We start from the raw sequence: 23,904 nt of genomic DNA, 5'->3' as shown, positions 1-23,904 counted from the left end.
AGGAATCCCATTCAGAAAATATTCCAGAAATCTCTGCTGTGGCAGCTCCTTTACTGAGAATTTGAATTTAAACAATAGCATGGAAACTTTAGGACTACTAATTTCTCATTGGGCAAAAGGTGGAAGGAGCAGGCAGAACTAAAACACGTTCATGGCCTCTAATTTTTTTATTCATTTACGTTGTTTCTTCCAAGGTCCTGTCCAACCCCATGAGTCTATGATATGATTTACAATCGTGTCTGAAGAGTCCTTACTTTCCTTAATATAATTTGAAGTTTTGTTATTGTGTCCTCCTTATCACTTTTGATCCTTAAATTTCCTGCACTCACTGGTGGAAGATTTAAGGCAGCTACAGAGTTTTTTAAACTAATCCCAATCTCATAGCAACTAGGTGTGTTGGCTGAAACTCCGAGGCTCTACCAGCCCCACCTTTGGGAAGGCTTTTGAAATCAACACTAAAAATACCTGGAATTCCTTAAAAAATACCACAACATTCTCTCACAGCCATCACTGTGTAACACAGTGCTCAAACAATCTGGGATAATTCTGCTAAATTTTATGCAACACCTCTATCGGATGTTTTTCAACTATTGTGTGCTGAGAATCCTGTGGATCCAATGGAAGAGCTCTATAACTTCTGAGTTTATAGTAAAGTACACTGGTTTATTTAGTTGATATGTTTCTTTACATAATGCAGAAAACACATTTTAAAATAATTATATAAGGACATAAAAACACATCAGTGGTTGGTGAACACTTTTTAATACAAGATTTTCTCCCACCATTACAGTGTCTAGTGGCATAAACAAACAGCACTGGTGCTTAGGGGAAACCAGCTGATGAGAATGCCATTGTTATTATTCTGTTCACTGCCCCTTTGCCTCCAGTTTCTATGGTGACAGGTAGGCCCAGGCCTGAAATTGTTTGCGCTTGCGCATGACCAGTAATAAAGTGGTATCAGTTGCTAGGGACAACGGCACTGTTTGGAAGGCCCTTCAAGCTTGCAGCATTTAGGCTTAGGAGGCTGTGTGTGTTGATAAAAGTGGGGGACATCTTGAAATGTGGGCCAGCCAGTAAAGATGTTGGCATCAAAGTGGTAACTCGGGGAGTGGGGAGGAGTAGCTTACTAACTTACTTCCAAAGTGCTTCTATCCAAATGCACTGTGCCTTACCTGACGCCACTTAATGATCTTCCTTGACCTCTTTTGGGTGGGGAAAAGTGTCCCAGAGCCTGTCTTGTCTTTACAGCAAGCACAGGACAATATTCAAGCATCAGGGATTGGGGGGCATAAAGAAACTTTCTAGGGCAAATCTATAGTTACCCTCACTTCAACACATATCCTTCTAGCCCTCTCAGAGTGGGGGCACAGGTCTATGGGGGAGAGCAAAATTAATATTTATTTTCAGGTTTTAAATTCTGTTCGCATATTTCAAAAGAGGTTTGATGAAAAATGCCACCGTAACAAGTTCAGAGGTGAAGGTCATTTTAGCCATTCATCCACTAGCATGTTAACAGGCCATGTCAGCACACAAAAATACTTTGCAAAACAGTCAATATGGCTTAGAAGTGTCTGCTTTGTGTGCAAAGTCAGCCAGAGGCTGCCCAGCCCCCAGCCAGGGGATGGACTCATTATTGCAAAAGATTTATCCTCCCTCTAGTGTACCCAAGATAGTCTCAAAGGACAAGGAAAAAAAAAAATCCATGCGTAAAATGATTTTGTCTAAAGAAAAAAAAGCTGGGAGCAACCCTGGGAGTAGCTCCAACTTCCGAGAAGGAAGTTCAGGTTTTTTTTTAAAAAAGGCAAGAAACCGAGACATGGCTCTAATATTTGAAACAATGAAAGACCAAAAAAAAAAAAAAAAAAAAAGGGGGGGGGGAAGCAACATGAGCATAGCATCAGACCCAGTGAATTGATACTAAGAAGCTAAGCTCATACAAACTGCTGGCAGCATTACCACTATTAATTATTTTTTATAATTAATAAAATTTGACGCTGTATCAAAAATTTAGTAAAAAAATTAGAGCTGAGAGTTCATTGATGTTTATTAAGAACTGCTTCTGGCATCTGTTATTACTTTTGCCATAGGTCAGGCCGGTTCTACTGCATCAGTATGCAATAGAAAACAGTGAGGGAGTGAGCTGGGACAACCGGAACGGTAGGGGGGACAAGGGGCTGTTCCAATACTGTGGGCCCAGAAGGAGTTCATATAAGGAAACCGCCTTACACTCCGTAAAAATATTGCATCTTCACCAAAATACCTCAAGAGTGTTTCAAAAGCCAAAGTATACCTTCCAGATGGAAAAATCTCAGTGCAGCACCATGACCCTTTGCAGTCTACAGATACCACTGTTGGGCCTCCACTTTCCAAAAGGCAGCAACATTACTCCATAATTCTGCTTTTTGATAATGGCAAAGGTACTTCAAACTCCGTTGTTAAAGATACTTGTGCCATCTGTCAAGCAACAGCAGGCTAGAGAAACAAGAGCGCTACAGTTTGCAGAAAGGACCCCAGGTGATGATTGAACTGTATAATATGTGAAAAAATAGGATTCCTTTGATAAAAAAAGATGGTTCCTCAGCCTGATTGGCATTGGAAACACCCTTTGAGCTTATTTGTAGTAAAGCACTTCCCTCCTTTCCCAAATCTATACAGATACGTTTCGGTAACAGTAATTAAGTGTAAAAACTTAATATTGATTTCATAAAGTCCTTTGAATTTAATTCTTAGGCTATGTTTCATGTTATGCCCTGTAGCTAGACACACGTGAATAGAAAAGACAGTACAGTTAGTTTTAAAGGCAAACAGCAGAGACCGACCCAGTGTGCCACCCCTAGTGCTGCCTGCATGTCCAGTCTCCCTTTGCACAAAATGCTTTGAGACGCCTGCTGTCAGAAATATTTTGAGCCAAGAAGGATTTTTTTTTTCTATGAATAAACAAAACATAAGCTGTTAGGCAAAAATAAAATCAGTGTCCCAAAAGTTCCACAAGCACTCTGGTTTTGCAAATGCACTCGGAGAGGGGCCTGCTGGGATCAGGCAATGTTTGAGATTCTGAATGTTGGTTTTCTAGTTGGCAACAGATCTGCAGGCCATTGATCCCGATAGATAACACTGGTGTGGAACTAAAGGCTCCATCTCCGTGGATGTCTCTGGTTCATTAAGGAGGGACATAGGGAGGTGGAGACCTGTATGGGGTCATGTTCTTCGGGCGGGAACCTTTACCCTCCATGGGTGTTGTGAAAGGAGGGGGAGGCTGATAAGGAGGGGCATTAGGGTCTTCATCCCGCAAAGGGGTATACTCGCCTATGACATCCTGGTTCAGTGGAGTTGTTTCTGGCATATTTTGATTTGGATACTCAGGGGGAGGGAGAGGAGCCTTTTCTTCCTGCAGAATCAATGGCATGCTAGAGGAAGGGGGAGGTTTGGAGTCATCCAGCTCATCTGCAAAGATTATTGGTACTCCTTTCTTGATAAAGGTGGCCTGGTCTTCTATAGTGAGTTTGCCTTTTCTCTTTTTGCGATAACAAATCATAGCAATAATGCCAGCTATAAGCAAAATGGCTGCCACCACTACTGCAGGAATTACGGTGTGCAGGTAAACATCGTCTTCACTTGTCTTTTCCGGATCTCGTTGAACAATTTCTGTGGGACGTACAGTTGTAGGGAAGCCATCTTTAGTCACAGGAATAAACTGAATGTGTTTGCAGCTACCAGCACCAACTACAGAAATATCGATGGGCTTAAATTCTGGTTCTAGGGTATTTGAAAAGACTGTGCTTGGAACTCCAGATTCATCAGAAATTTTTCTACTCAAGATGAGAATCTTTTCTTTGGGGCATGGATCCAAAGGCAGAGTATTATTTGTCCATTCAACTAAAATAGAACCTTTGCCAATATTCTCTATGGTAATAGTACTACTGTTTCTATCACCAAGAGCAAATGCCAACTTCTTTACCAACATAATTTTTTTATTAATGTCATTGGCTACTATATTATGGTCTCCATGGAATCTGGCCTTAAATTTAACTGGAGGTATCTCATCATCTTCAAGAGTGTGGACAAATATTTCAAAAGCATCCACAGCTGAAAGGCCACCTTTGTCTGTAGCATGCATAAAAAACTCATGTCTGCCTTCATGGGTGTGATTAGGTAATCCGTACATTAGTTGACTAGTGCTATTGAACTGCACCCAGGAGCTTTCCTCCAAAGCTTTCTCATTTTCTAATTTCATAGTCAGTTGTAGTTTATCAGTGGTAGTATCTTCTTTGTCATAGAAAGTGTCAGAAGGTATTTTGAGCTCAAAGTATGTGCCTACCCATGCATCTACCCTGTCAATATGGTTTTTCAACACTGGTGGATCATTGGGCACACGGGGAATTCCAACTGTAGTAGTGCGAATACGAGTTGGTGGTGAAACTGTTTTTTCAACAATGCTTGGTTTAGTAGTCCGAGGAGGCTTTGGAGGTCGAGGAGTTTTTGAAGGTCTTGGTCTTCGTGTTGTTCCTGTATCAGTTGTTGAGGGTGTTGATACTTTTGGAGTTGTTCCTTTGGGCTTCTTTGTTGTGGGAGGTGTAACAACAGCAGTAGCGTCTACCTGCCCAGGCGTTGTTGGTCGAATCTGGCCAGAAGTAATAGTATCTACTTCTACTGTTCTGGTTGGGACTAGGACAAGAGTGGGTGTCTGAATAATAGCACCTCTTGTTCTAATAGTAGCTGTGGGTTTCTTAGGCAATGGTACAGGCTCTCTTACTGGAGGTGCTCTCGTTTCAGTAGGAGGTGCAATGGCTGGAGAAGTTGGTGTTGGAACAATTCTACTTGGTGGTTCTTGGGGGGCAGATGTTGGAGGTCCAACAGCAGTCACAGGCGTTGGTGTAGCATTAATCTGCCGTCTTATTCTCTTTGGAAGATTAGGTTTCTTGTTTGCAATGTGCCAACCAACCACAGGGTAACCAAGATGAGCAGACATTGTTCCTTCCTTAGCTGGAGATTCAACATTACTTATGTTGGGAACACTGTTTTGGCTCAGTGAACAACCCAGTTTCCATGATAGCAAGGCTCCATTTTCCACCACCTTCTTAGCATTCCCTGGCCCAGCCATGAAGGCTGACATGTCAAAGAGTCTATTATTTACAACAGGAACTAATTTCATGTTATAAAGTTCCACTTCTGAGAAGGTTTTCATTCTGTTCAAAAGTTCAATCCTCTGCTTTGGTGTCATTTTTGTTAAGTCAGCATCCAAAATGACAGTCAAGATGGTGACTGGTTCCTCAGCACTACACACAAATGGTGATGCTTCATTCACATCTTGTAAAGCCACCCGTACTGACTGAGGTTCATTATGATCTTCAGGATGAACTTCAATTGAAAAGACATTGGTGGTTTGGGGCACATAGCTTCCATTAGATACCAGATGCACTGCAGTCACTGAGATATAATGAATGCCTTTATCTGTTTCAAGTGGGAGACCTTCCAAGGTTCTGCTCGCCGGTTCCCAGTGCAACCAAGAAGGCAAGGATTCTTTTCCAGCTTCAGCAATCTATTAAAATGAAAAAAAAAAGTGATAGCTACATTATTTTTTAGAAAGTAATAATGCACAAAATGCAAAACACATTTTAGAAATTCTCCTAACAAGCAGCTACTGAAGGAAAATATGGAAACTGTTGAAAAGCTACATGAAACTGAAATTTTGTATCTCCCCATATGCCAAAACTATGAAATTTTCTGGCTTACTATGAATTAATTCTTCCCCAAAAAAAGGCTAAACAAACATAGAAGCTTCTTCTTTAGTTAGTTAATCTGTGAGCTGGGATTTCTGGTTTCTTTTTACCAAACTGTGAAGCCTTTTGAGTTTAGTTTTTCATCAGGGAAGCTCCTGCTTCATACATCTTAGTAAACAGACCATTGCATGTTTTTGTAGTTTGTTTAGAATGTTTTACAGTTTTAAAATATTTTTAGTATTTTTACTTGTAATATTTTTTGAATTGAAAGCAGCCTAGAGTCATTGACTGAGATTGGTAGCTATAGAAATTGAATGAATGAAAGAAAGAAAAGAAAGAAAGAATGAATTACCATTTGAGCAGGAATGGCTGAGTTGCAAGAATGCAACATTTATAGTAAACCAAGAATACATAAAATATCTGAAAACCATTAGAAGCTGTTCCTTATGTCTGCTTAGTTGCCTGTATTGAGTAAAAGTCCTCTATCAAAGATTAATCTTTGTTTAGTTGAAAATAAATGAATTGAGAGAAAAAGGATTATCTTTCATAAAGAATTAGGAAAAATCATACAAATGCTTAGTTTTAAACTTTCATAGACTTATTTGGGAGACTGGGTAATTAAGCTAACTCTTGAAAGATCAGGTTCTTTTTGATTTGGCAGTTTCTTAAAACAAACCCTGACTCTGTAGCAAGAGTCCTCTTATAAAAGTAATAAATACTCAAGGAATCTGGGCTGGCAGTGCAATGTCTCAGCAGTTAAGATGCTGGGCTTGTTGGTGCAGACTCGGGTGTTGCACAACGGGGTAAGAGTACGTCTTTGCCTAGCTCCTGCCCACCTAGCAGTTTGAAAGTATGCAAATGTGGGTAGATAAATAGGTACTACTTTGATGGGGAGGAAACAGCCTTCCATGACATCATGCTGGCCACATGACCACAGAAACATCTTCAGACAGCGCTAGCTCACATCAATTGGAGATGAGTGCTGCCCCCTATAGTTGACAACAACTAGCAGAGTAAAATTCACAGGGACTCCTTTCCTTCCTTCCTTTCGTACTGTATTGACTGAAAATATATAGATACACCACTGATAACAGACCAGGACCTAAGCAATGACTGTGTGGCATAGAAGTTTGAGAACTTGTACAGAACTGAAGGATAGTTTATTTATTGTTCATTTCCTAACACCATCTACACATGTATTCAAAAGCATCAAAACATTCATATTTCAAGTGAATTATTTATTCCATTTCTATCCCACCATAATCCAAGTGATTTTCAGCTTTTTAAAATTATCCAGTTTTGCAGCAATAATAATGTACAGAAGACTCTGCTGTCTTTGTCAAGTAGACAAAAACATTTTTAAAAATGGCAGTACAATTAAAGCATTGAAGCTACTCAACTACTTTTCTTGTAGATATCTATGTTCTCTCAGACTTTAGGCTTGGGAGGTTAGTTGTTGGGTTTATTTAGTTCTAATCCTATGATTGGAAGTGGAATATTTTTAGACCATAGAATTTTTGTGTTTTGTTTTGTTTTGGCTTTATGTCTTGTTTGCTGCCTGTAGTTATATACAGTACATTGTAACATATAAATCTATAAACATACATTTTTGGCACTGCCACCTTCTAGCATATTCAGTCATTTTCACCAGGGCAACCTGAATAGGAAACAGAAACTTCCAGAACAAAAGAAACATATTATGTGTGTGCTATGTATTATATAGGAATGCCTGAATTAGGCATTTGAAGTGATAAAACCAGTGTGGAATTCAATTTTTTTTACAACCGGTTCTGTGGGCGTGGCTTGTTGGGCATGGCAGAGGAAAGATACTGTGAAATCTTCATTCCTACCCCATTCCAGGGGAAGGATACTGTAAAATCTCCATTCCCACCCCACTTCAGGGGAAGGATACTGCAAAATCTCCATTCCCACCCCACTCCAAGGGAAGGATATTATAAAATCTCCATTCCCACCCCACTCTGGGGCCAGCCAGAGGTGGTATCTGCCGGTTCTCTGAACTACTCAAAATTTCCACTACCGGTTCTCCAGAACATATCAGAACCTGCTGAATAGCACCCCTGGATAAAACTGCTGAATAGCACCCCTGGGTCTATTTTAAAATATCAGCTGATCCAAATTAGTTGAGACAAATTCTATCATTCCAGAAGAAATACTTCAGATTTTAATTTTTTTGTTGCTTTTAAAATAATAGCAGAAAAAAACAAAAAACAAAAGGAACAAAACACAAAAATACATATAAAGAGCTTTCTTTGTTCTTTTATGTGATCAGTCATAAGTCAATTTTTACAGATATTTGTTCTCTATCAATCAATTTGATATGCAAATGTTAAGGACTGAGTGGCATAAAGAGTTAGAGGTTCCTATATTGCCTAGAAAATGAGTGTAACTTCTATAGCAAGAGTATCATTGGATCTTCAATTATGAAATATACCACAAAAGATAATATTCAGAATTTATTGGACTCCATTACTTCTGTACAGAAAAGGATTGTCCAGGACACCATTCTGTTGGAGATGTAATAAAGACAATGCTTCTTTAAAACATACAATGTCCTATACTTAGTAAGAGAAAGTAGTGGATTAGTAAGGGGATTCTCCATCTCCTTACTATAGCTAAAAGACTGATACTACAACATTGGAAAGATGAATGTATGGCCTATTTACTCAATGGATTGAAGACACTTGCTACTTATGAGCGGGTTACCTATAATGTAGGCTTTGTATGGATAAGTATAATGAAATATGGGACTCATTTCTGCAAAATATAGCAACCTTTTTTTTTTTAAAAAAAGAATATATTGTGACTACATGTTCTATATTTTAATTTTTTCTATTGTATTTTTTTCATTTATATTCTAAGTGCTTGATATGTATTCTTTTTTAAAATAATTCAGACACTTTATTTTCCTTCTTTGGAGAGCTTAACTGCAATAGCTACAAATTTCAAAGTACTGCAGAAACCATCATTTGTATTTAAGGTCTGCATAGTTCCTAGCCTTTCTTACGGTAGAAATAACTTTATCACAGTGAATATGAAAATGATTCATTCTAAGAGTACTAGGACTAAAGTGAGTGCTACTCAATATCCTCCAGCCTAATTTAGGAATGAAAGAGAATAACAAGCAAAAATAGCACTTCAATATTCAGAATGCTCTAATGAGAGTTCACTCCTCCTAGTTTTTTTTTCTTTCTTCAATTTCACTCTTCCATTTTCTCCAAAAAGAAGTAGCTTAAATAGCTCTTTCCAACTCTTGTAACTCTAAAAGTTTAACTCATGCTATTTAGAATTACAATCCCTGAAATATTGGACTGCATAAGATCATTTTAAAAACTTTCAAATACACAATTCAACTAGGAAAATAAAATTATGTTTATATACATTATTTCTTTGTAGAAAATGAAAATGTCTGGCAACCTCATTTATCCTGCAGCTGATTTGACTAACTTTTATTTAATTGTTCAGAGCATTATAAACAAGATGGCTGTTTTCACAAACATTTATAAACTGTAGTAAAATAAAATGTGTGTAAATGTATGATTAGCATCATGGATTCAGCTTATTGTTCCATTGATTTCACTTCACATGTCTCTGGGTTGCCTTTCAAAAATTTAAGATTCTTTAGAAACACTCCACAATGAAATGAATTACTGTAAAATGAAGACGAGAGGAATAGCTTTTCTCTGAAATCTTGTCATAATTCTACAATAAATTCTTCAGTTATACATAGTTACATTCAATACATACAGTGCATTGTAACTGGTTACTGTTTATATTCTTGCTAAATACAGTGTCAGTGTTATCAACAGACAGACAAGAGCTGCCAAATTTCCCATAAAGTCATCTTCCAGCGATCTTGTACTCTAAGCAGACACTCACCTGCTGCAACCACCTGCCCACACTCTGTAGGACACATGCGTGTACCAGACTGCAGCAGTCGCCTGCACACTCTCTTATACTTTTGAAGCACCTCTCTGCACTCACTGTCCTGCTGACCTGCTTGTGAACCGCCTAGACTTGCGACTTCTTGCTGGATTCCCATCGACTTTGCTTGTTGAATGTCAACAGCAAGTTCCAAGTCAGAATCCTACGATGGCAATGGGGACTGCCAGGATTGCAGTCACTAAGTGAGGTGGTCACATGGCATGTTTTACAACCACTTAGCAACAGAAATTCAGGTCCCAACTCCCATTGTTAAGTGAGGACTATCTCTACTACCCAGATTTTCTTATTGATGAATTTAAAGATTAATTCTTAAAAGAAGTCTTTAGGCAATTCTAGGATTGCTTAAAGCTTAGTGATATTATTGCAGGTTCCATTTCATGAAGAACACCATCATCTTTTCTCACAGGAACTTTCTATGAACTGAAGGAAGAGATGCTAAAGAATCTCAGTACAGGTAGTCCTCGACTTACAACCACAATTGAGCCCAAACTTTATGTTGCTAAGTGAAACATTTAAGTGACTTTTCTTGCTACTGTTGTTAAGTGAATCATTGCAATTGTTAAGTTAGTTACACGGTTGTTAAGTGAATCTGGCTTCCCCACTGACTTTTTTTTTTTTTTTGAATTTTGATCATGTGACCACGGTGATTCTGCAATGGTCATAAGCAGTGGTGGGATCCAAATTTTTTAACAACTGGTTCTGTGGGTGTGGTTTGGTGGACATGTGACTGGGTGGGTGTGCTGGGTGGCCGTGGCCAACTAGACATCACTCACGTCGAGGGGAGCCTCGCCCAGCCCCTCCCCTCCCAACCACTCCTTGTCATGCCCAGCCTCAAAGTATCTATAGTTCTGTAACAATGTTGTTCACCTTTTTTCGACTTTATTATCTGCATCTACATACTATAGATGTACTTTCATGGACCACTGAAAGGAGGAAATGGCTCACATGCTTTGCCCAAGAGTGTGATAGGCAGGTCACAAAACAGGCTTTTGAGGGGCTGCCACAAAGAAGGGGGGGGCAATGTATTTTCCAAAGAAGCAAAAGGCAAAACAAGAACAATAGATGGAAATTTATTAAGGAGAGAAGCAACCTAAAACTAAGGAGAAACTTCCTGACAGTGAGAACAATTAACCAGTGGAACAGACGTTGACTTACCTGAACGTCCCTTCTCGGCGTGCTACTGGAGAATCCAAATGCTGGGTTTACTCTCTATTTTGTTCTTTAGACTGGGTGAATGTTTCTTTAAGAAACTTCCTTGGCCACTCCTCCCTCGCTCGGCTGAGATCCAGTTTGTTCACGAAGTCAAGGAGATGATGCTGGAGGAAAAGAGAGAAAAGCCACCCAGCACAGTAGACCACAGCCGAAGGGGTGGGTTGGATTCTCCAGCAGCATGCCGAGAAGGGACGTTCAGGTAAGTCAACGTCCGTTCTCCAGTGCGCTGCTTGGAGAATCCAAATGCTGGGATATACCCAAGCTAGTCAGATGACGGGAGGGCGGCTGCGTGGTCTTGGGTGGAAGAGTTAGTGAGAACCGACTGCAGTACTCGTCGTCCAAAGGATGCCTCAGCCGAGGCAAAGGACAAAATTTTATAGTGTCTAATAAACGGTGTCAAAGAAGACCAAGTAGCAGCCCTGCATATGTCAGTGATGGACGCCTGGGTAGTGCAAGCGGTGGAAGTGGCTGCACTTTTCGTGGAATGGGGCAGGATCCTCCCCGGTAGAGGTTTCTTCTGTACGTCCGTCACGATGCACGCCTTAATCCAGCGGCCAATGGTGATCAATGACACCTTTCTGCCCAACGTAGATGGATTAAAGGACAGCAATAAAGCCTCTGACTTGCGGAAAGATGACGTCCGTCTAATATACCTGCGGAGGGCCCTCCTCACGTCCCAGGTATGCCATTGTTGTTCCAGATGATGGGTAGGGTCTGGGCAAAAATCTGGAAGAATCAGCTCCTGGGCCCGGCGATACCAGGTATTTACCTTGGGCAGGAAGGAGGGATCCATCTGCAGTAAGACCCTGTTGGGGTGGAAGATACAAAGATCTTCTCGCACTGACAGCGCCGCAAGTTCAGAGACCCTTCTGGCCAAAGTGATCGCAACAAGGAATGCGACTTTGAGAGTCAGGAACTTAAGTATAACCGATGCCAATGGCTCAAATGGAGGAGATATTAGAGCGTTAAGTACCAGCGAAAGGTCCCACGTGGGATATCGATGGACTGTAGCCGACTGGAGATTGGATGCTCCCCTCAAGAAGGTCCGAATTCGAGGATGTTGAGTCAATGGACGATCATTGTCCGTACCCAAGACAGTGTGCAAGGCCGCCACCTGTCGTTTCAGAGTATTGGGTGCGAGACCCTTGTCTAGATCATCTTGTAAGTACTTGAGGACATCAAAAACAGATGCTGAGGTCGGGTCACGATGTGTCCTTGAACACCAAGAGCAAAACGAACGTCAGGTGGCGTCGTAGATACGGTTAGTTGAGGAACGTCTGGCCGATTGAATGGTATGAATGACTTGTGCTGAGACATTGTCCTTCCTCAGGAGGATCCTCTCAAGCGCCAGACGGTCAACTGCAACCACTGAGGTTCTGGGTGCAGTATGACCCCCTGGCTGAGAAAGATCCTGTCCCTGGGAATCCGCCAGGGACGTTCCACTGACAGGCTCATGAGATCCGCGTACCAGGGACGACACGGCCAATTGGGAGTGACCAGGATAAGATCCACTTTTTCTACTAGCATCTTGCGAATCACTCGCAGAATGAGCGACAAAGGGGGGAATGCATAGAGCAACACTGGAGGCCACTTGCTTCGAAGAGCGTCACACCCTTCGGCTTCTGGACATGGAAACCGGGAAAAGAACCGAGGTAGTTGTGCGTTCAGTGGGTGAGCAAAGAGGTCCACTGATGGAAGACCGAACCTCCGCGACAACTCCTGGAACAGTGACGGATGAAGGCGCCACTCCCCTTGATCTATTTGGGTTCTGCTGAGCCAATCCGCCCAGATGTTGGCCGTGCCCAAGATGTGCTCCGCCTTCAGAGACAGAACATGCCTCTCCACCCAATTCAGCATCCTCATCGCCTCGGCCATGAGGGGTCTGGAGCGAGTCCCTCCTTCTCTGTTCACATGTGCTTTTGTTGTGACATTGTCCGGGAGGACAACAGATGTTGGTCCATCACTGCTGCCTGAAAATGAAGGAGGGCTAGATGGACCGCCCGCAGCTCCAGCCAATTTATGTCATGCTGCAACTCCCGCAGAGACCAACGGCCCTGCACGACCTCCGACCACAGGTGGGCGCCCCAATTGAACAAGCTCGTGTCCGTTGTGATGGTGACTCGGGTGGGTTCCTGGAAGTAACAACCTTTCCATATGGCCAGCGACACCCACCATCAGAGAGACAATCGGACAGTAGCTGGGAGAACCACCCTGGCGTTTGAACTGGCACGGCAAGACCTCTGGTACGGAAGGAGGTACCACTGTAGAGGGTGGGCATGTAGATGAGCCCACGGCACAATTGTGATGCAAGATATGAGCTTCCCGAGCAATTGGGACAACATAAGCAGAGGGACCGATCTCAGTGTTAACACCTGATTCACCAGTGACGTTATGCTGAGAATCCGGTCGGGTGACAGAAACACATGGCCGCTGTTCGAGTCTATGACCACTCCAAGGTGTAGAATTCGGTTGGTAGGAAGGAGCTTGTCTAAGTTCAGAGAGTTCAGAGACAACTCATGTTGTTGCAAGACTCGGATCACGGTCTGGAGATCGACTACAGCTCGTTCCCTTGTGGAAAACAAAATTAGTATGTCGTCCAGATAGCAGAGTACCTGACTGGGAGCAATCTGAGAGAGGCGGCCACCGTAGCCAACAGTTTTGTGAAAGTCCTCGGGGCCGAAGACAGGCCGAATGACATGGCCCTGTACTGGAAATGTTGGTTGGAATACGTGAACCTCAGGAACCGCCGATGAGAAGGCCAAATCGGAACATGTAAATAGGCCTCCTTGAGGTCGATCGAAGTCATGAAGTCCCCTTGTCGAACATTCTCCAATATGGACCTGAGGGAGTGCATTTTGAATTGATGATATTTGATGAATTTGTTCAAGGCCTTGAGGTCCAAAATCCCCCTCCAGCCGCCGGAGCTCTTTGATACAAGAAAAAGGAGCGAGTAGAACCCGGTGCCCCATTGTTCCACAGGCACAGGTTCGATGGCGCAGTTGTCGAGCAGATGTTGTATATCTGCGTCCATCAGACATCGCTTTTCCGGACTGCTTGAGAACGGGCATGAGATGAAGCGGCTCGGAGGGCTGGAGAGGAATTCTAACGTGAGGCCTAACCTCACCGTTTGAAGGACCCAAGCGTCGGTCTTGAAAGATTCCCATTGGTTTAGGAAATGTAGAATTCGACCGCCAATGGGCATATCTTCGAGATAGTCACTTGCCTCATCTGAACGACCTGTTGGCCGCTCCACGGAATGGGCGCTTGGTGGTGTGCTGACCTCTACCCCGATCTCGGAAGGCAGGTCTGTCAGAAGACTGGTCGAAGCCCTGGGAATATTGTCTAGGAAAGTAGGACCTGCTGGGTCCGGACTCAGTCCGAAAGGGCTGCCTCTGGGAATAAGGAGCATATCTCCTGTCCGGTTGTCAGAAGGAGGACGGCATAACTTTACGTTTGTCCTTGTCCTCCACCAAAATTGGGTCCAAGGCATCTCCAAAGAGAAAGGACCCCTTATAGGGAGCAGATGCAAGCTTCCACTTTGATTTCAAGTCGGCCCTCCAATGGCGGAGCCAGAGGAGGCGATGAGATGTGACTGAGGAGACAAGTGCTGTAGATGCAAATTTGGTTGCATTTAAGGATGCATCTGCCGAGTACTCGGTGGCTGCCACTATTTTATTTATGTCCTGGTGGAGCCTGCTGTCCTCAGGAGGTAAACGCTCCTGCAATTGGCGTAACCATATAAGGGACTCCCGATTAAAGAACGAGGCAGATGTTGCTGCCCTAATAGCCCAGGTCGCTGCCTGATGCGTTTTACGGAAGGAAAGTTCAGCCTTCCTGTCCTCCGTTTTAAGTCCATCCATCACGTCATTAGAAATGATCGAGGAAGAAGTCAAGTGGGCCACTGGAGCATCTACTGCGGGTAGATGAATCAAGACCTGTAAGGCTGGATCGGAACAGTACAACTTTTTATCCAAGCCATTGGGGGCAGGAATGTAAGTGGGTTGGGCCCACGACTGTTGGACCACTTCCGTGAAAAGCTCAGGGCATGGAATAAAGTCCTGCTCAGGTTTGGGCACCTTAAACAAGTTACCATGTGGATGAGATTCACCCTGTTGAGAAGATTGCTGTTCCGAAATACCCATATTTGTCATCAGTTTGGCCTTGTGGAGCAAGGACTTGAATAGAGAAGGCCGGAAAAGACCAGAAAAGATGGTCTATCGGGAGCAAGGTCCTCATCGTCTGACAGTTCCATCTCGCCATGGTCCTCGTCATCCCACAAGGAGTCTTCTGCGTGGACTCTGTAGGATAAGAATGTTCGCAATGTGAATCCCCGTATGCATGGGGCAAGGGTTGAGGCATAACCTGCAGTGGATGACCATGGAAACCTTGTTGAGGGCCCGCTGCCAGGATCCTGGATGTAGTTTGCAACACAAGTTCCTGGATGTCTTGGGATAACATAGGCTGTATACCGTCCCCGGATCGGAGCCCAGCAGCAGTCGGGGTGAAGGTAGCCTTAGGCAGGGGCGGGCTGGCAGATGTGAGACCTGACCGCTGACCCCTGAGGAAGCAGCTGGAAAAGCAGAATCTCGAAGGGCAGTTAAGTCAGTTGAGCCCTGAACGACAACAGGTGGAAGTTCAGTGGGCCGGGATCCTTCAGAAATCCTGATGGAGGCAAGGACGAAGTTGATGCAGGTGGAAGGTCAGGTGACCTCTGACTGTCAGATGCCTGAGCCCTTTGTTTGGCAATGAGATACTGTCATTCAAGGGCTTTGTGTCTCCTCTCCATGACCTTGTCTGCCGTAGTAGATCGTTTTGAAGGGCGAGGGCTGGCAGAACGTGCTCTAGCCGACCGATGTTTGGTGGTCTTTGCCGTAGCCTTGGCCAACAGCTTGGGCTGCTTCTGGGCTTCAGGAGGACTGTAAGAATGCTCCAGATCAGAAGAGAGATCCAAATCCGCCATCTTGATGAATCCTGCAGCAAGGTGAGCAGGTAAGTTGACAATATCAATTGATGGAATGAAATATTGTATTATAATTAAGTAATGATTTTTTTTTTTTAAACAAACGTTGCAGGTAATTGTGAAAGGAGAAACTCAGAGTCCAGAAAAAACAAATGCAGGTAGGAGAAGGCTGAGGAGAATCAAAATCCTCCTGATGCCGCTTCACAGGGCTATGCATCTTGAACCAGGGGCTAGTAGGTAATTTGTGCTGCAATGACAGTCTGGTGCAGGCCTCAGAAAAGGGCGCGGCGATTTCTTCGCACTCTGGTGCTACCGCAGCTATTCGTTATGACAAAATGGCACGGGGAAGAATTTGTGCTCTGGCATTACTGCGGCTATCAGTAAGTTGACAAAATGGCACACGGCTTGCTATCTGCCCCTAAGCACCGCCGCGAGAAGAAAGGAGCTCAAAATGGCACGCATGAGTACTGACAGCACTCCCAGCGTCGCGAAGCAATAAAGGAACGGAGTTTGCCAATAACGTTAGGCAGGGACCCCCGGCCGCCTCAAACAATCGATGGAGCGGTGCGGATGGCGGCAGTGGCTTCACCGGCAAGCCAGGAACCAGCTTGCGCGCCGGCGGTGAGAATTTCCACTCGGAGATGCCTCAATAAGGTATTGCTCTGAGGACGCTGCTAACACTTTGGGATGGTGGAGGCTGGCCTGGAGCCCCAGGAACGACTCACCCACCACCTGCAGCTGAGGAGAACAATAGACTGCCTGACAAACAGCTGATGGTTCCTCTAACACAAACCGCACCGCTCGTACAAGCAATATATGACAATTTGGAGATGAAGAATCCAAGAAAAAGGTTTATTTTCAGTCTTCTTCGCTAGAGCCAATGAAAAAACCAGTCTCTCCCTTGACTGAGTGAATAAACTGGATCTCAGCTGAGCGAGGGAGGAGTGGCCAAGGAAGTTTCTTAAAGAAACATTCACCCAGTCTAAAGAACAAGACAGAGAGTAAACCCAGCATTTGGATTCTCCAAGCAGCGTGCTGGAGAACTACTTGTTCTGGGTGCTCATTCACTGGATGTTTTAAAGAAAAGACTGGACAGCCATTTCTCTGAAATGGTATAGGGTCCCCCCCAAAGTCCCCTCTAAATCTTATTCTGTTATTCTGACACCTTTCCCAGGCCCTCCACTCAGATTTTGGCATTCTCAGTTTTCCTGCCAGAGCAGGGGGTTGGACTAGAAGACCTCCAAAGTCCCTTTCAACTGTTATTCCATTATTCCTGAGAAACACACACACACACACACACACACACACACTCAATTTAAGCAAATTCCCTAGTTTTGGAGACTTTAGAATCAGAAGGTACCTTGGAGGTGTTATAGTTCAACCTTCTGCTCAAGGCAAAAGACTTCATACATATGCAAGTTCACAGACATCCCAGCTTTGGCTGCAAGAACTGCAGGCAACCTTCTCCACCACACACTACCTCCTCTCACCACTCCATGTGAGGTGGGAAGCCCAAGAGAAAGCGCCTGGTCTGGGCACACAGACCTCCATGACGGAGCCCTTCCCAGGGAGCAAAGCAAGAACATATTGATCCATCCCAAAGGCAAGCTCCAGAGTGGCGGTGGCGGCAGCAGAAGGAGAGCTCCAGAGCAGCAACAGTGGCACTCCGGGAGGGTGGCCTTCAGGGGAGGAATTCTCTCTCAGGCCTCCCACCCATCAAGATGTTGCTTGATCTTGTGGCCGCTTCTTGTGGCCCTTGTTTGTGATGGGCATGCCTTGGGTGCTTGGGGAGACGCTCCACGTACTCTCTGGGTCGGCAGCTGCTTCTCTCCGTTGCTGCTCTTGCTGGGAGAGCGTCTTGCGCAGCACAGAGACGTTTAGCAGCTGTGAGCTGCCGCTTTCCTCTAAGTCCCATCTGGAAAATGTGGGAGAGAGAAGCAGCCAGGTTGAATGCTGTTTCTCTCTGCTGCAGCGCTTTCTGGATGGGACTTACAGGACCCAAAGTGGCAACTCATGGTTGCTAAATTTCACTGTGCTGCACAAGACTCTTTCCTAGCAAGAGCAGTGGTGGAGAGAAAACAGCTGCCGACCCAGAGAACACATGGAGCAGCTCCACGTGTTCTCCAGGTCAGCAGCTGCTTCCAACCAGCCAACCCAAGCCCAAGCTGGGCTGGCCGCTCCGTCCCCACCGGTGGCTGGGTGATTCTGTGCAGGACGTTGAGTGGCTATCGGCCGTGTGGCTCTTTGGTGGTGGCCAGCCAGGCGAGGAAGCACATGGCCTCAATTCTGCACTCTGGGAAGCGTGGGGGAGTGGTGTGACAGCAGCTTCCCTGCTCAGCCCTGACATGAGCCTGCCGCCATTTGAGGGGGGGGGCAAGAATGGCAAAACTCAGGGAGTAGGTCAGGTGGAGCTGGCTGACTGGGGAAGGGGGATCATACTGCTCAGAAGTCCCTCCCACCCCCACTGCTGCCAGAAGTTTGGGTGCCTTGGCTGAAGCACAGATCGCTCCCTCCCTCCCTCTCTTTCACACACACACAAAAACAGGGGTTGGAAAGCTCTCTTGCTCTCTCTCTCCAAGTGCCCCATGTACACACAGACAGCCCATTTGAGGAAAGGCCACGCATAGCTAGGCGCACTTCCCAGTAGGAGGAGGCGTGGCACAATGGAGCCACCACAGCTGCTGCTTGTTTAGTGGGAGTGGTCCTGGCTATAACGGGTGGCTTCAGTTTTTTCCCCACCGCGATTCTGCCGCTTGCCCATCCATCACCAGCCAGATGCTCTCACTTCCCCAAAGCATTACTTTGTTTACCTGATTTCCAGCTCTGTCACGTTTTTTGCTATCATGTGCAGGAAAACAGAAGTTTATGGGACTAAAAAAAAATTCAATTGATTCCAACTTGCGAGAATTTTTTCTTTCACAAGAACTTGAAATTGATTGATTGCACTTTATTTTTAGTCCCACAGTTTTGTTTCCCTGCACACAATGGCGAGAAACGCAATGGAGGAATGTGATGGAGCTGGAAATCAGATAGGCAAAAAACTGCTTGGGGGAAGCGAGGGTATCTGGCCGGTGCCGGCAAACTCTTCTGCCCACAAAAACCTCATCTTTGACCGCTGACACCAAAAGGCAGAGCAAGAGCTGCCAGGAAGAAGCCAGTAGGCCCGGGAGTCTGGAATTCCCTTTCTCCCCCGCCCCACCTTTCCCCAACTGCCACACTCCCAAATTACAGCGAAAGTGAGGGGCAGGAAGCCCTGCCATGCCTGGCAAGTGGGGGGGGGAGAAAAGAAGCTGCAAGAGGAGCACTGTCTCTCGCTCCATGTGCCCCAATGAAAGGAAGCGGCAGCCCGTCTGCTTCCCTTCCCCATTCTCTCTGGCGCTGGAAGCCAAGTGTCAGTCACACGCCCAGTCACCCATGCAGAGATCAAGTAGGCCACAGCAAAGGCAGGCAAGAAGGCTGGTCTGTGTGGGAGGCAGCTAAGGGAGGAAGACTCAGCAGGCAGAGATCAGCTGGGCTGCTGGGGCCACGGTCAAGGCAAGTGAGGGAACCAGAGAGCAGCAGCAACTATGCCACAGGGGTAACTGTAGATATTAGTCAAGGTGGGCGGGGCGAGATAAGGAGTGAGGGGCGGGATGGGGCAGCCAGCAATTTAACAACTGGCTTGGCCAAAGTGATGCAAACCGGTTGAATCCCATAATTAGTTGTAAGTCATTTTTTTCAATGCCATTGTAACTTTGGGCAGTCACTAAATGAACTGTTGTCAGTCAAAGATTACCTGTATTGCCATCTGTTGGGGATTTACAACACTGAAAGCTTTATTTTTCAGTCAGGTAATCAAGATTTGAGTTCAATTTATAGATTTTTTTAAAGAAACAAACCTCATATCTGCAAATGGGAAAAATGTGATATTTAACAATTAAGACTATTTGACATCTCATTACCTCAGAGTTAAAATACAAAATATGTGCAATATATCATACATCATGTAAATAAAATGGACCCCAAATTCATCTCATAGTCTCTGATAAAACTCATTCTGCACCATATGGGCTGTTTAATGAATGTCATAAATTAGTTTACTAAATAAAATTTCTCCTCTATCTTCCCAATGATCATTTGTAATCTATAAGTGTAGATAAGTGTAGATTATGTAAAGTGCTGCTTTGAGAGGAAAAATCAAATTCCTGATAATATGTAATCTTACATCTAATTAGAATTCAGCTCATATGAAAGGTTCATCTTTTATTTAGAAATAGTAAGATTACAGTTAAAAAGTAGTTAAGAAATGAATAGCCTTTAAGACACAGCAAATGTTGGAAATAAGGATATTAAAGTTTGTGTATAAAACATTCTGACAGGTTTGGCTGAAGTTGTGTTTTATGATAGTACTGAACATGCTGCTAATTTATTAGCATTCTATGTAATAATAAATACATTTTACTTATACCAGAAAATGCAGCAAAAAAATAACAACCCAAATACACTCACAGATCCAGTGTTGTTTCCACACTGAATTGCTAACTTAGTTTTCCCCAATTACAACACCTTGGAAGTTCCACCATATCATGAAATGTTGAGTAAGAAAAATATGATGGGCTCCCCAAACATATCTGGTACTATTTCACAATAAAGATCACATGAAATAAATATCTGCAGGTTATTAGAGGAAATGTATTTTTTTCCAGCAAAACAGACATCTGTATAATCTCCATATTCCTAATTTTGTATAAAAACGCCATCCTTCTAAAAATAGTTTAGCACTTTTAGATCTTGAGTGCTCTGTAGTGAAGGTTCATATTTAACAATATAAAATCTATCTTTATTTTGCTACTAAATAACACGGCAAAAACATACAGAGGAACAACCTAATGCTTGCTATTCTAGAACAAGTTAATTCTTGCTATATTTTCTAAACATGAAGACTATATGTAAGAATAGAAGAAGAATTTAGCTTTGGGTGTGCTGAAAAGGAATGTACTGAATACTCATATCAGCTAAGTGTTTGATTTTGTTGAAATTGATCTGTAACCGAACTGACTTTAGCAAAACCCTTAAATATAAGACAGAGCATAATTCAAACACTTTGGCTACAGATTTTCCACACGCTACAAGAGCAAAATTTTTATTTACCAGTAGTTCTTTCTTTATACATGCAGATTATTTGAAAGGTAAGATTACAATATTATGTATGCTTATTTGCAAACAAACTTTAATGCAGGATTCATTTCCAAGTCTATGTTCAAAGGCTGAGTCTGAAATAACAATCTGGAATTTTCCAGAAGCAAGGCATACTAGCTACCAGGTAGTACAATTTTTTTTCTCCAACAAAGTAATTGCCCATGCAGCTTAGCAAGCAAAATAAAAGATGTCTAATTAGAGAATTAAAAACATTGCTGAATGGTCAGAGGTAGCTCATGAGATAGAAATAAAAGATGAGCCATCTGGGTTCAATCGACAACCCTGGGGAGTACATGCCAGCACATCCTGGAGTTTAGATTCTTTCAATAAGAAATACTATGAAGATTGGCTTTTATAATTCTTCACATCTGAAGTCAGATATCTCAGCAATCCTCAGTTCTCAGTTCTCAGATACATCAATAACTGGCCCTTAAATAACAGTACTGCATACTTTTTAAATATATATTTTAATAGATTTGTGTTCTCTAAAATATTCTTCTGTTAGAGAGATAAATTTTTCAGGAAAGTATTTAATAACTTTAAAAAAAATGTCTGAATTCAAATAGAGGTCTATTTGTAACTGCTATTTTTCTGACTTCCCATCACATTCCATGTTACAATCTGCCTTTCCTAATATTCCTGCAGTCATTGTAAGCTCATGGGCCAGGTAGATATTACTTTCCAGAGTTCAGTGCATGGAAGCTGTTCCAATTAAAAAATTTTAAATGTGGTCAAATTTTGCAAAGAAAGAGGCCAAAGACACTTTTGACTCAGAAGTCAGTCTGCATTATGATGCCTCATACAGAGTTAATAACTATTTCAGATATAAGCTCTAAATCAATAGGTTTTTCTTCTTAACCCAGATGATGCTAAATGACAAACATTCTTCATAATGGCATGATGCAGGTTAATAAGGGAAATAATTTAATGTATGTCTTATCACTTGCCTCTTGTCCACAGATACCTATGTATTAAATCTGATGCATCTTTAGAAGAAAAAAACCCCAGATGATTTCCAGATATACAGTATGTATATGCCAATCACATGTACCAGGATCTAGAAGAAGTTCCAAGATTAAAACTTCACTTTCACTTCCACAGCAAACTGACCATCTAATTCCGTGATGGCGAACCTATGGCATGGGTGCCGGAAGTGGCATGCAGAGCCATCTCTCCGGGCACGTGAGCTGTCGCTCGTTGCTCTTCCAGATTCTGGTGCACTGGCCAGCTGGTCTTCACACATGTGGGAGCGCGAGAAACGCTGCCAGGAAGAACAGCCGCCCGGTGTGCATGCGCATGCCGGGTGGCTGCTCTTCTGGTTTCCAGCACGGGCATGCGGACAGGCTACCTGGTCTTCCGGTTTCTGGCATGTGTGCATGTGCTAAGACCAGCTAGGCGGTGTGCATGTCAGAAAACAAAAGATCATCTTCCCGGCGCGCACATGCACGCTGGGCGGCTGCTCTTCCAGTTTCCGGCACACACATACACATGCCCCTGTTTTGGCACTCAGTGCCAAAAAGATTTGCCAACACTGATCTAATTGAAGGGTGTATTTATACTTTGATGTTGGCCTTTCTAATATTAAGATTATAAAGTTCTATGTGATCGTAAAAGCTGATGACTAGGATAGCTAAGAACAGGTAGAAAGAGAAGCCAAACAAAGGGAAACACCAAAACTAGGCAGTATGTAAGATTCTTAAAATATTACTGTAATACATTACTGTAGAACCTTTCCAAACTATATGCATACTATTAGACTAAAACTTCTCTCTTATTACCCGACTCAATATGTTGGATGGAAAGGATATAAGACATACTCATCCACGTCTGGAAGATATCAATGTGGTGAAAGCAACAGATTGCTGTTGTTAAGAGTTCACTTGTAAACCTCATTATAAAATCTAAAAAAAATAAACTCTAAACACGAGCAAGTTGCTTGTTTTGTGAAACAAGAAACTTCAGCATTAGAAGTTCTGAACTCTCCTAAGTCTTTAGATATTTTGAAGCTTTAAAAAAAAATTCTGAAGGAAAAAATTGACAGTGCTCATCCTGGAAGAGAACCAGGGTAAATATTTTGGCTTACTTAATCACCAGTCATGAGGGCTGCATCTTCCTTCCCATAAAAGGTTGTTTCATCTATGAACTGCCACAGCTGAAGTGTTCACCTTTTTGACTTTACAAAGATTCTGCTCCCATTTCTAAACACAATTCAAAGAAGTTATCTGAAGCACTGCTATCTCTTGCATGAAAGTTGCTATCGGCATCAATCACAGATCACATTTCCTGCCAATTACAGAAAGACATGTGGTAACCATTATCAGGAAACTTTAGGCCGTTAACACTGCATTTGTAAGACTCCTTTTCTTCCAAAATGTACCCAGTTCTGTCCTGGGTCTGGCATCAGGAGCAAACTTTAAAAAGCTTGAGCAAACAGAACATTCATCTTCTTTTAAAGTTGCTTTGCCAATTTGATTGTTTAGCCTTGTTTTTGTTTGTTTGTTTGTTTGTTTATTATTTATTTATTTATTTATTTATTTATTTATTTATTTATTTATTGGTTCGATTTATATGCCGCCCTTTTCCGGAGACTCAGGGCGGCTTACAATGCGTTAAGCATTGATGTTTGATGTTTAATGAATGCTATTGATTGATTCAGATTGGCATTGATTATATAGAAACACCGAGTCCTACCAGCTGAAGAGCTGAGTTGAACATACTGAAAGTGTAATATCACAAACCATTACTGAGTACTTTATTTAGTGTATGCAGACCGAACATTATTGAGGTTTTATTTCCATGAAAAAGTGAGACTCACCCACATGTTCCCTACCAGTTCCATCATTGCATTGTTAGGAAAAGCCTCTGTGCGAT

General features: G+C 43.1%; 1 protein-coding gene across 4 annotated transcripts in view; it reads right to left on the bottom strand.

Annotated features, from left to right (window-relative positions):
• Nucleotides 1-642: 642 nt before the first annotated feature.
• DAG1 (dystroglycan 1) overlaps nt 643-23,904 on the bottom strand; it is a 90,848-nt gene continuing 67,586 nt past the window's right edge. For all 4 annotated transcript variants that reach the window (XM_034441383.3, XM_034441402.3, XM_034441392.3 and 1 more), the window contains exon 3: nt 643-5,539. In XM_034441383.3, the coding sequence (XP_034297274.2) occupies nt 3,161-5,539 (2,379 nt within the window). In that variant the 3' untranslated portion in view covers nt 643-3,160. The remainder of the gene's footprint in view (nt 5,540-23,904) is intronic.

This window comes from Pantherophis guttatus, chromosome 2 (assembly GCF_059756535.1).
Source record: "Pantherophis guttatus breed Tessera chromosome 2, ASM5975653v1, whole genome shotgun sequence".
Lineage (NCBI taxonomy): Eukaryota > Metazoa > Chordata > Lepidosauria > Squamata > Colubridae > Pantherophis > Pantherophis guttatus.
Note: the sequence above shows the minus strand (reverse complement) of the source record. Positions and strands in the feature narration are given on the sequence as shown.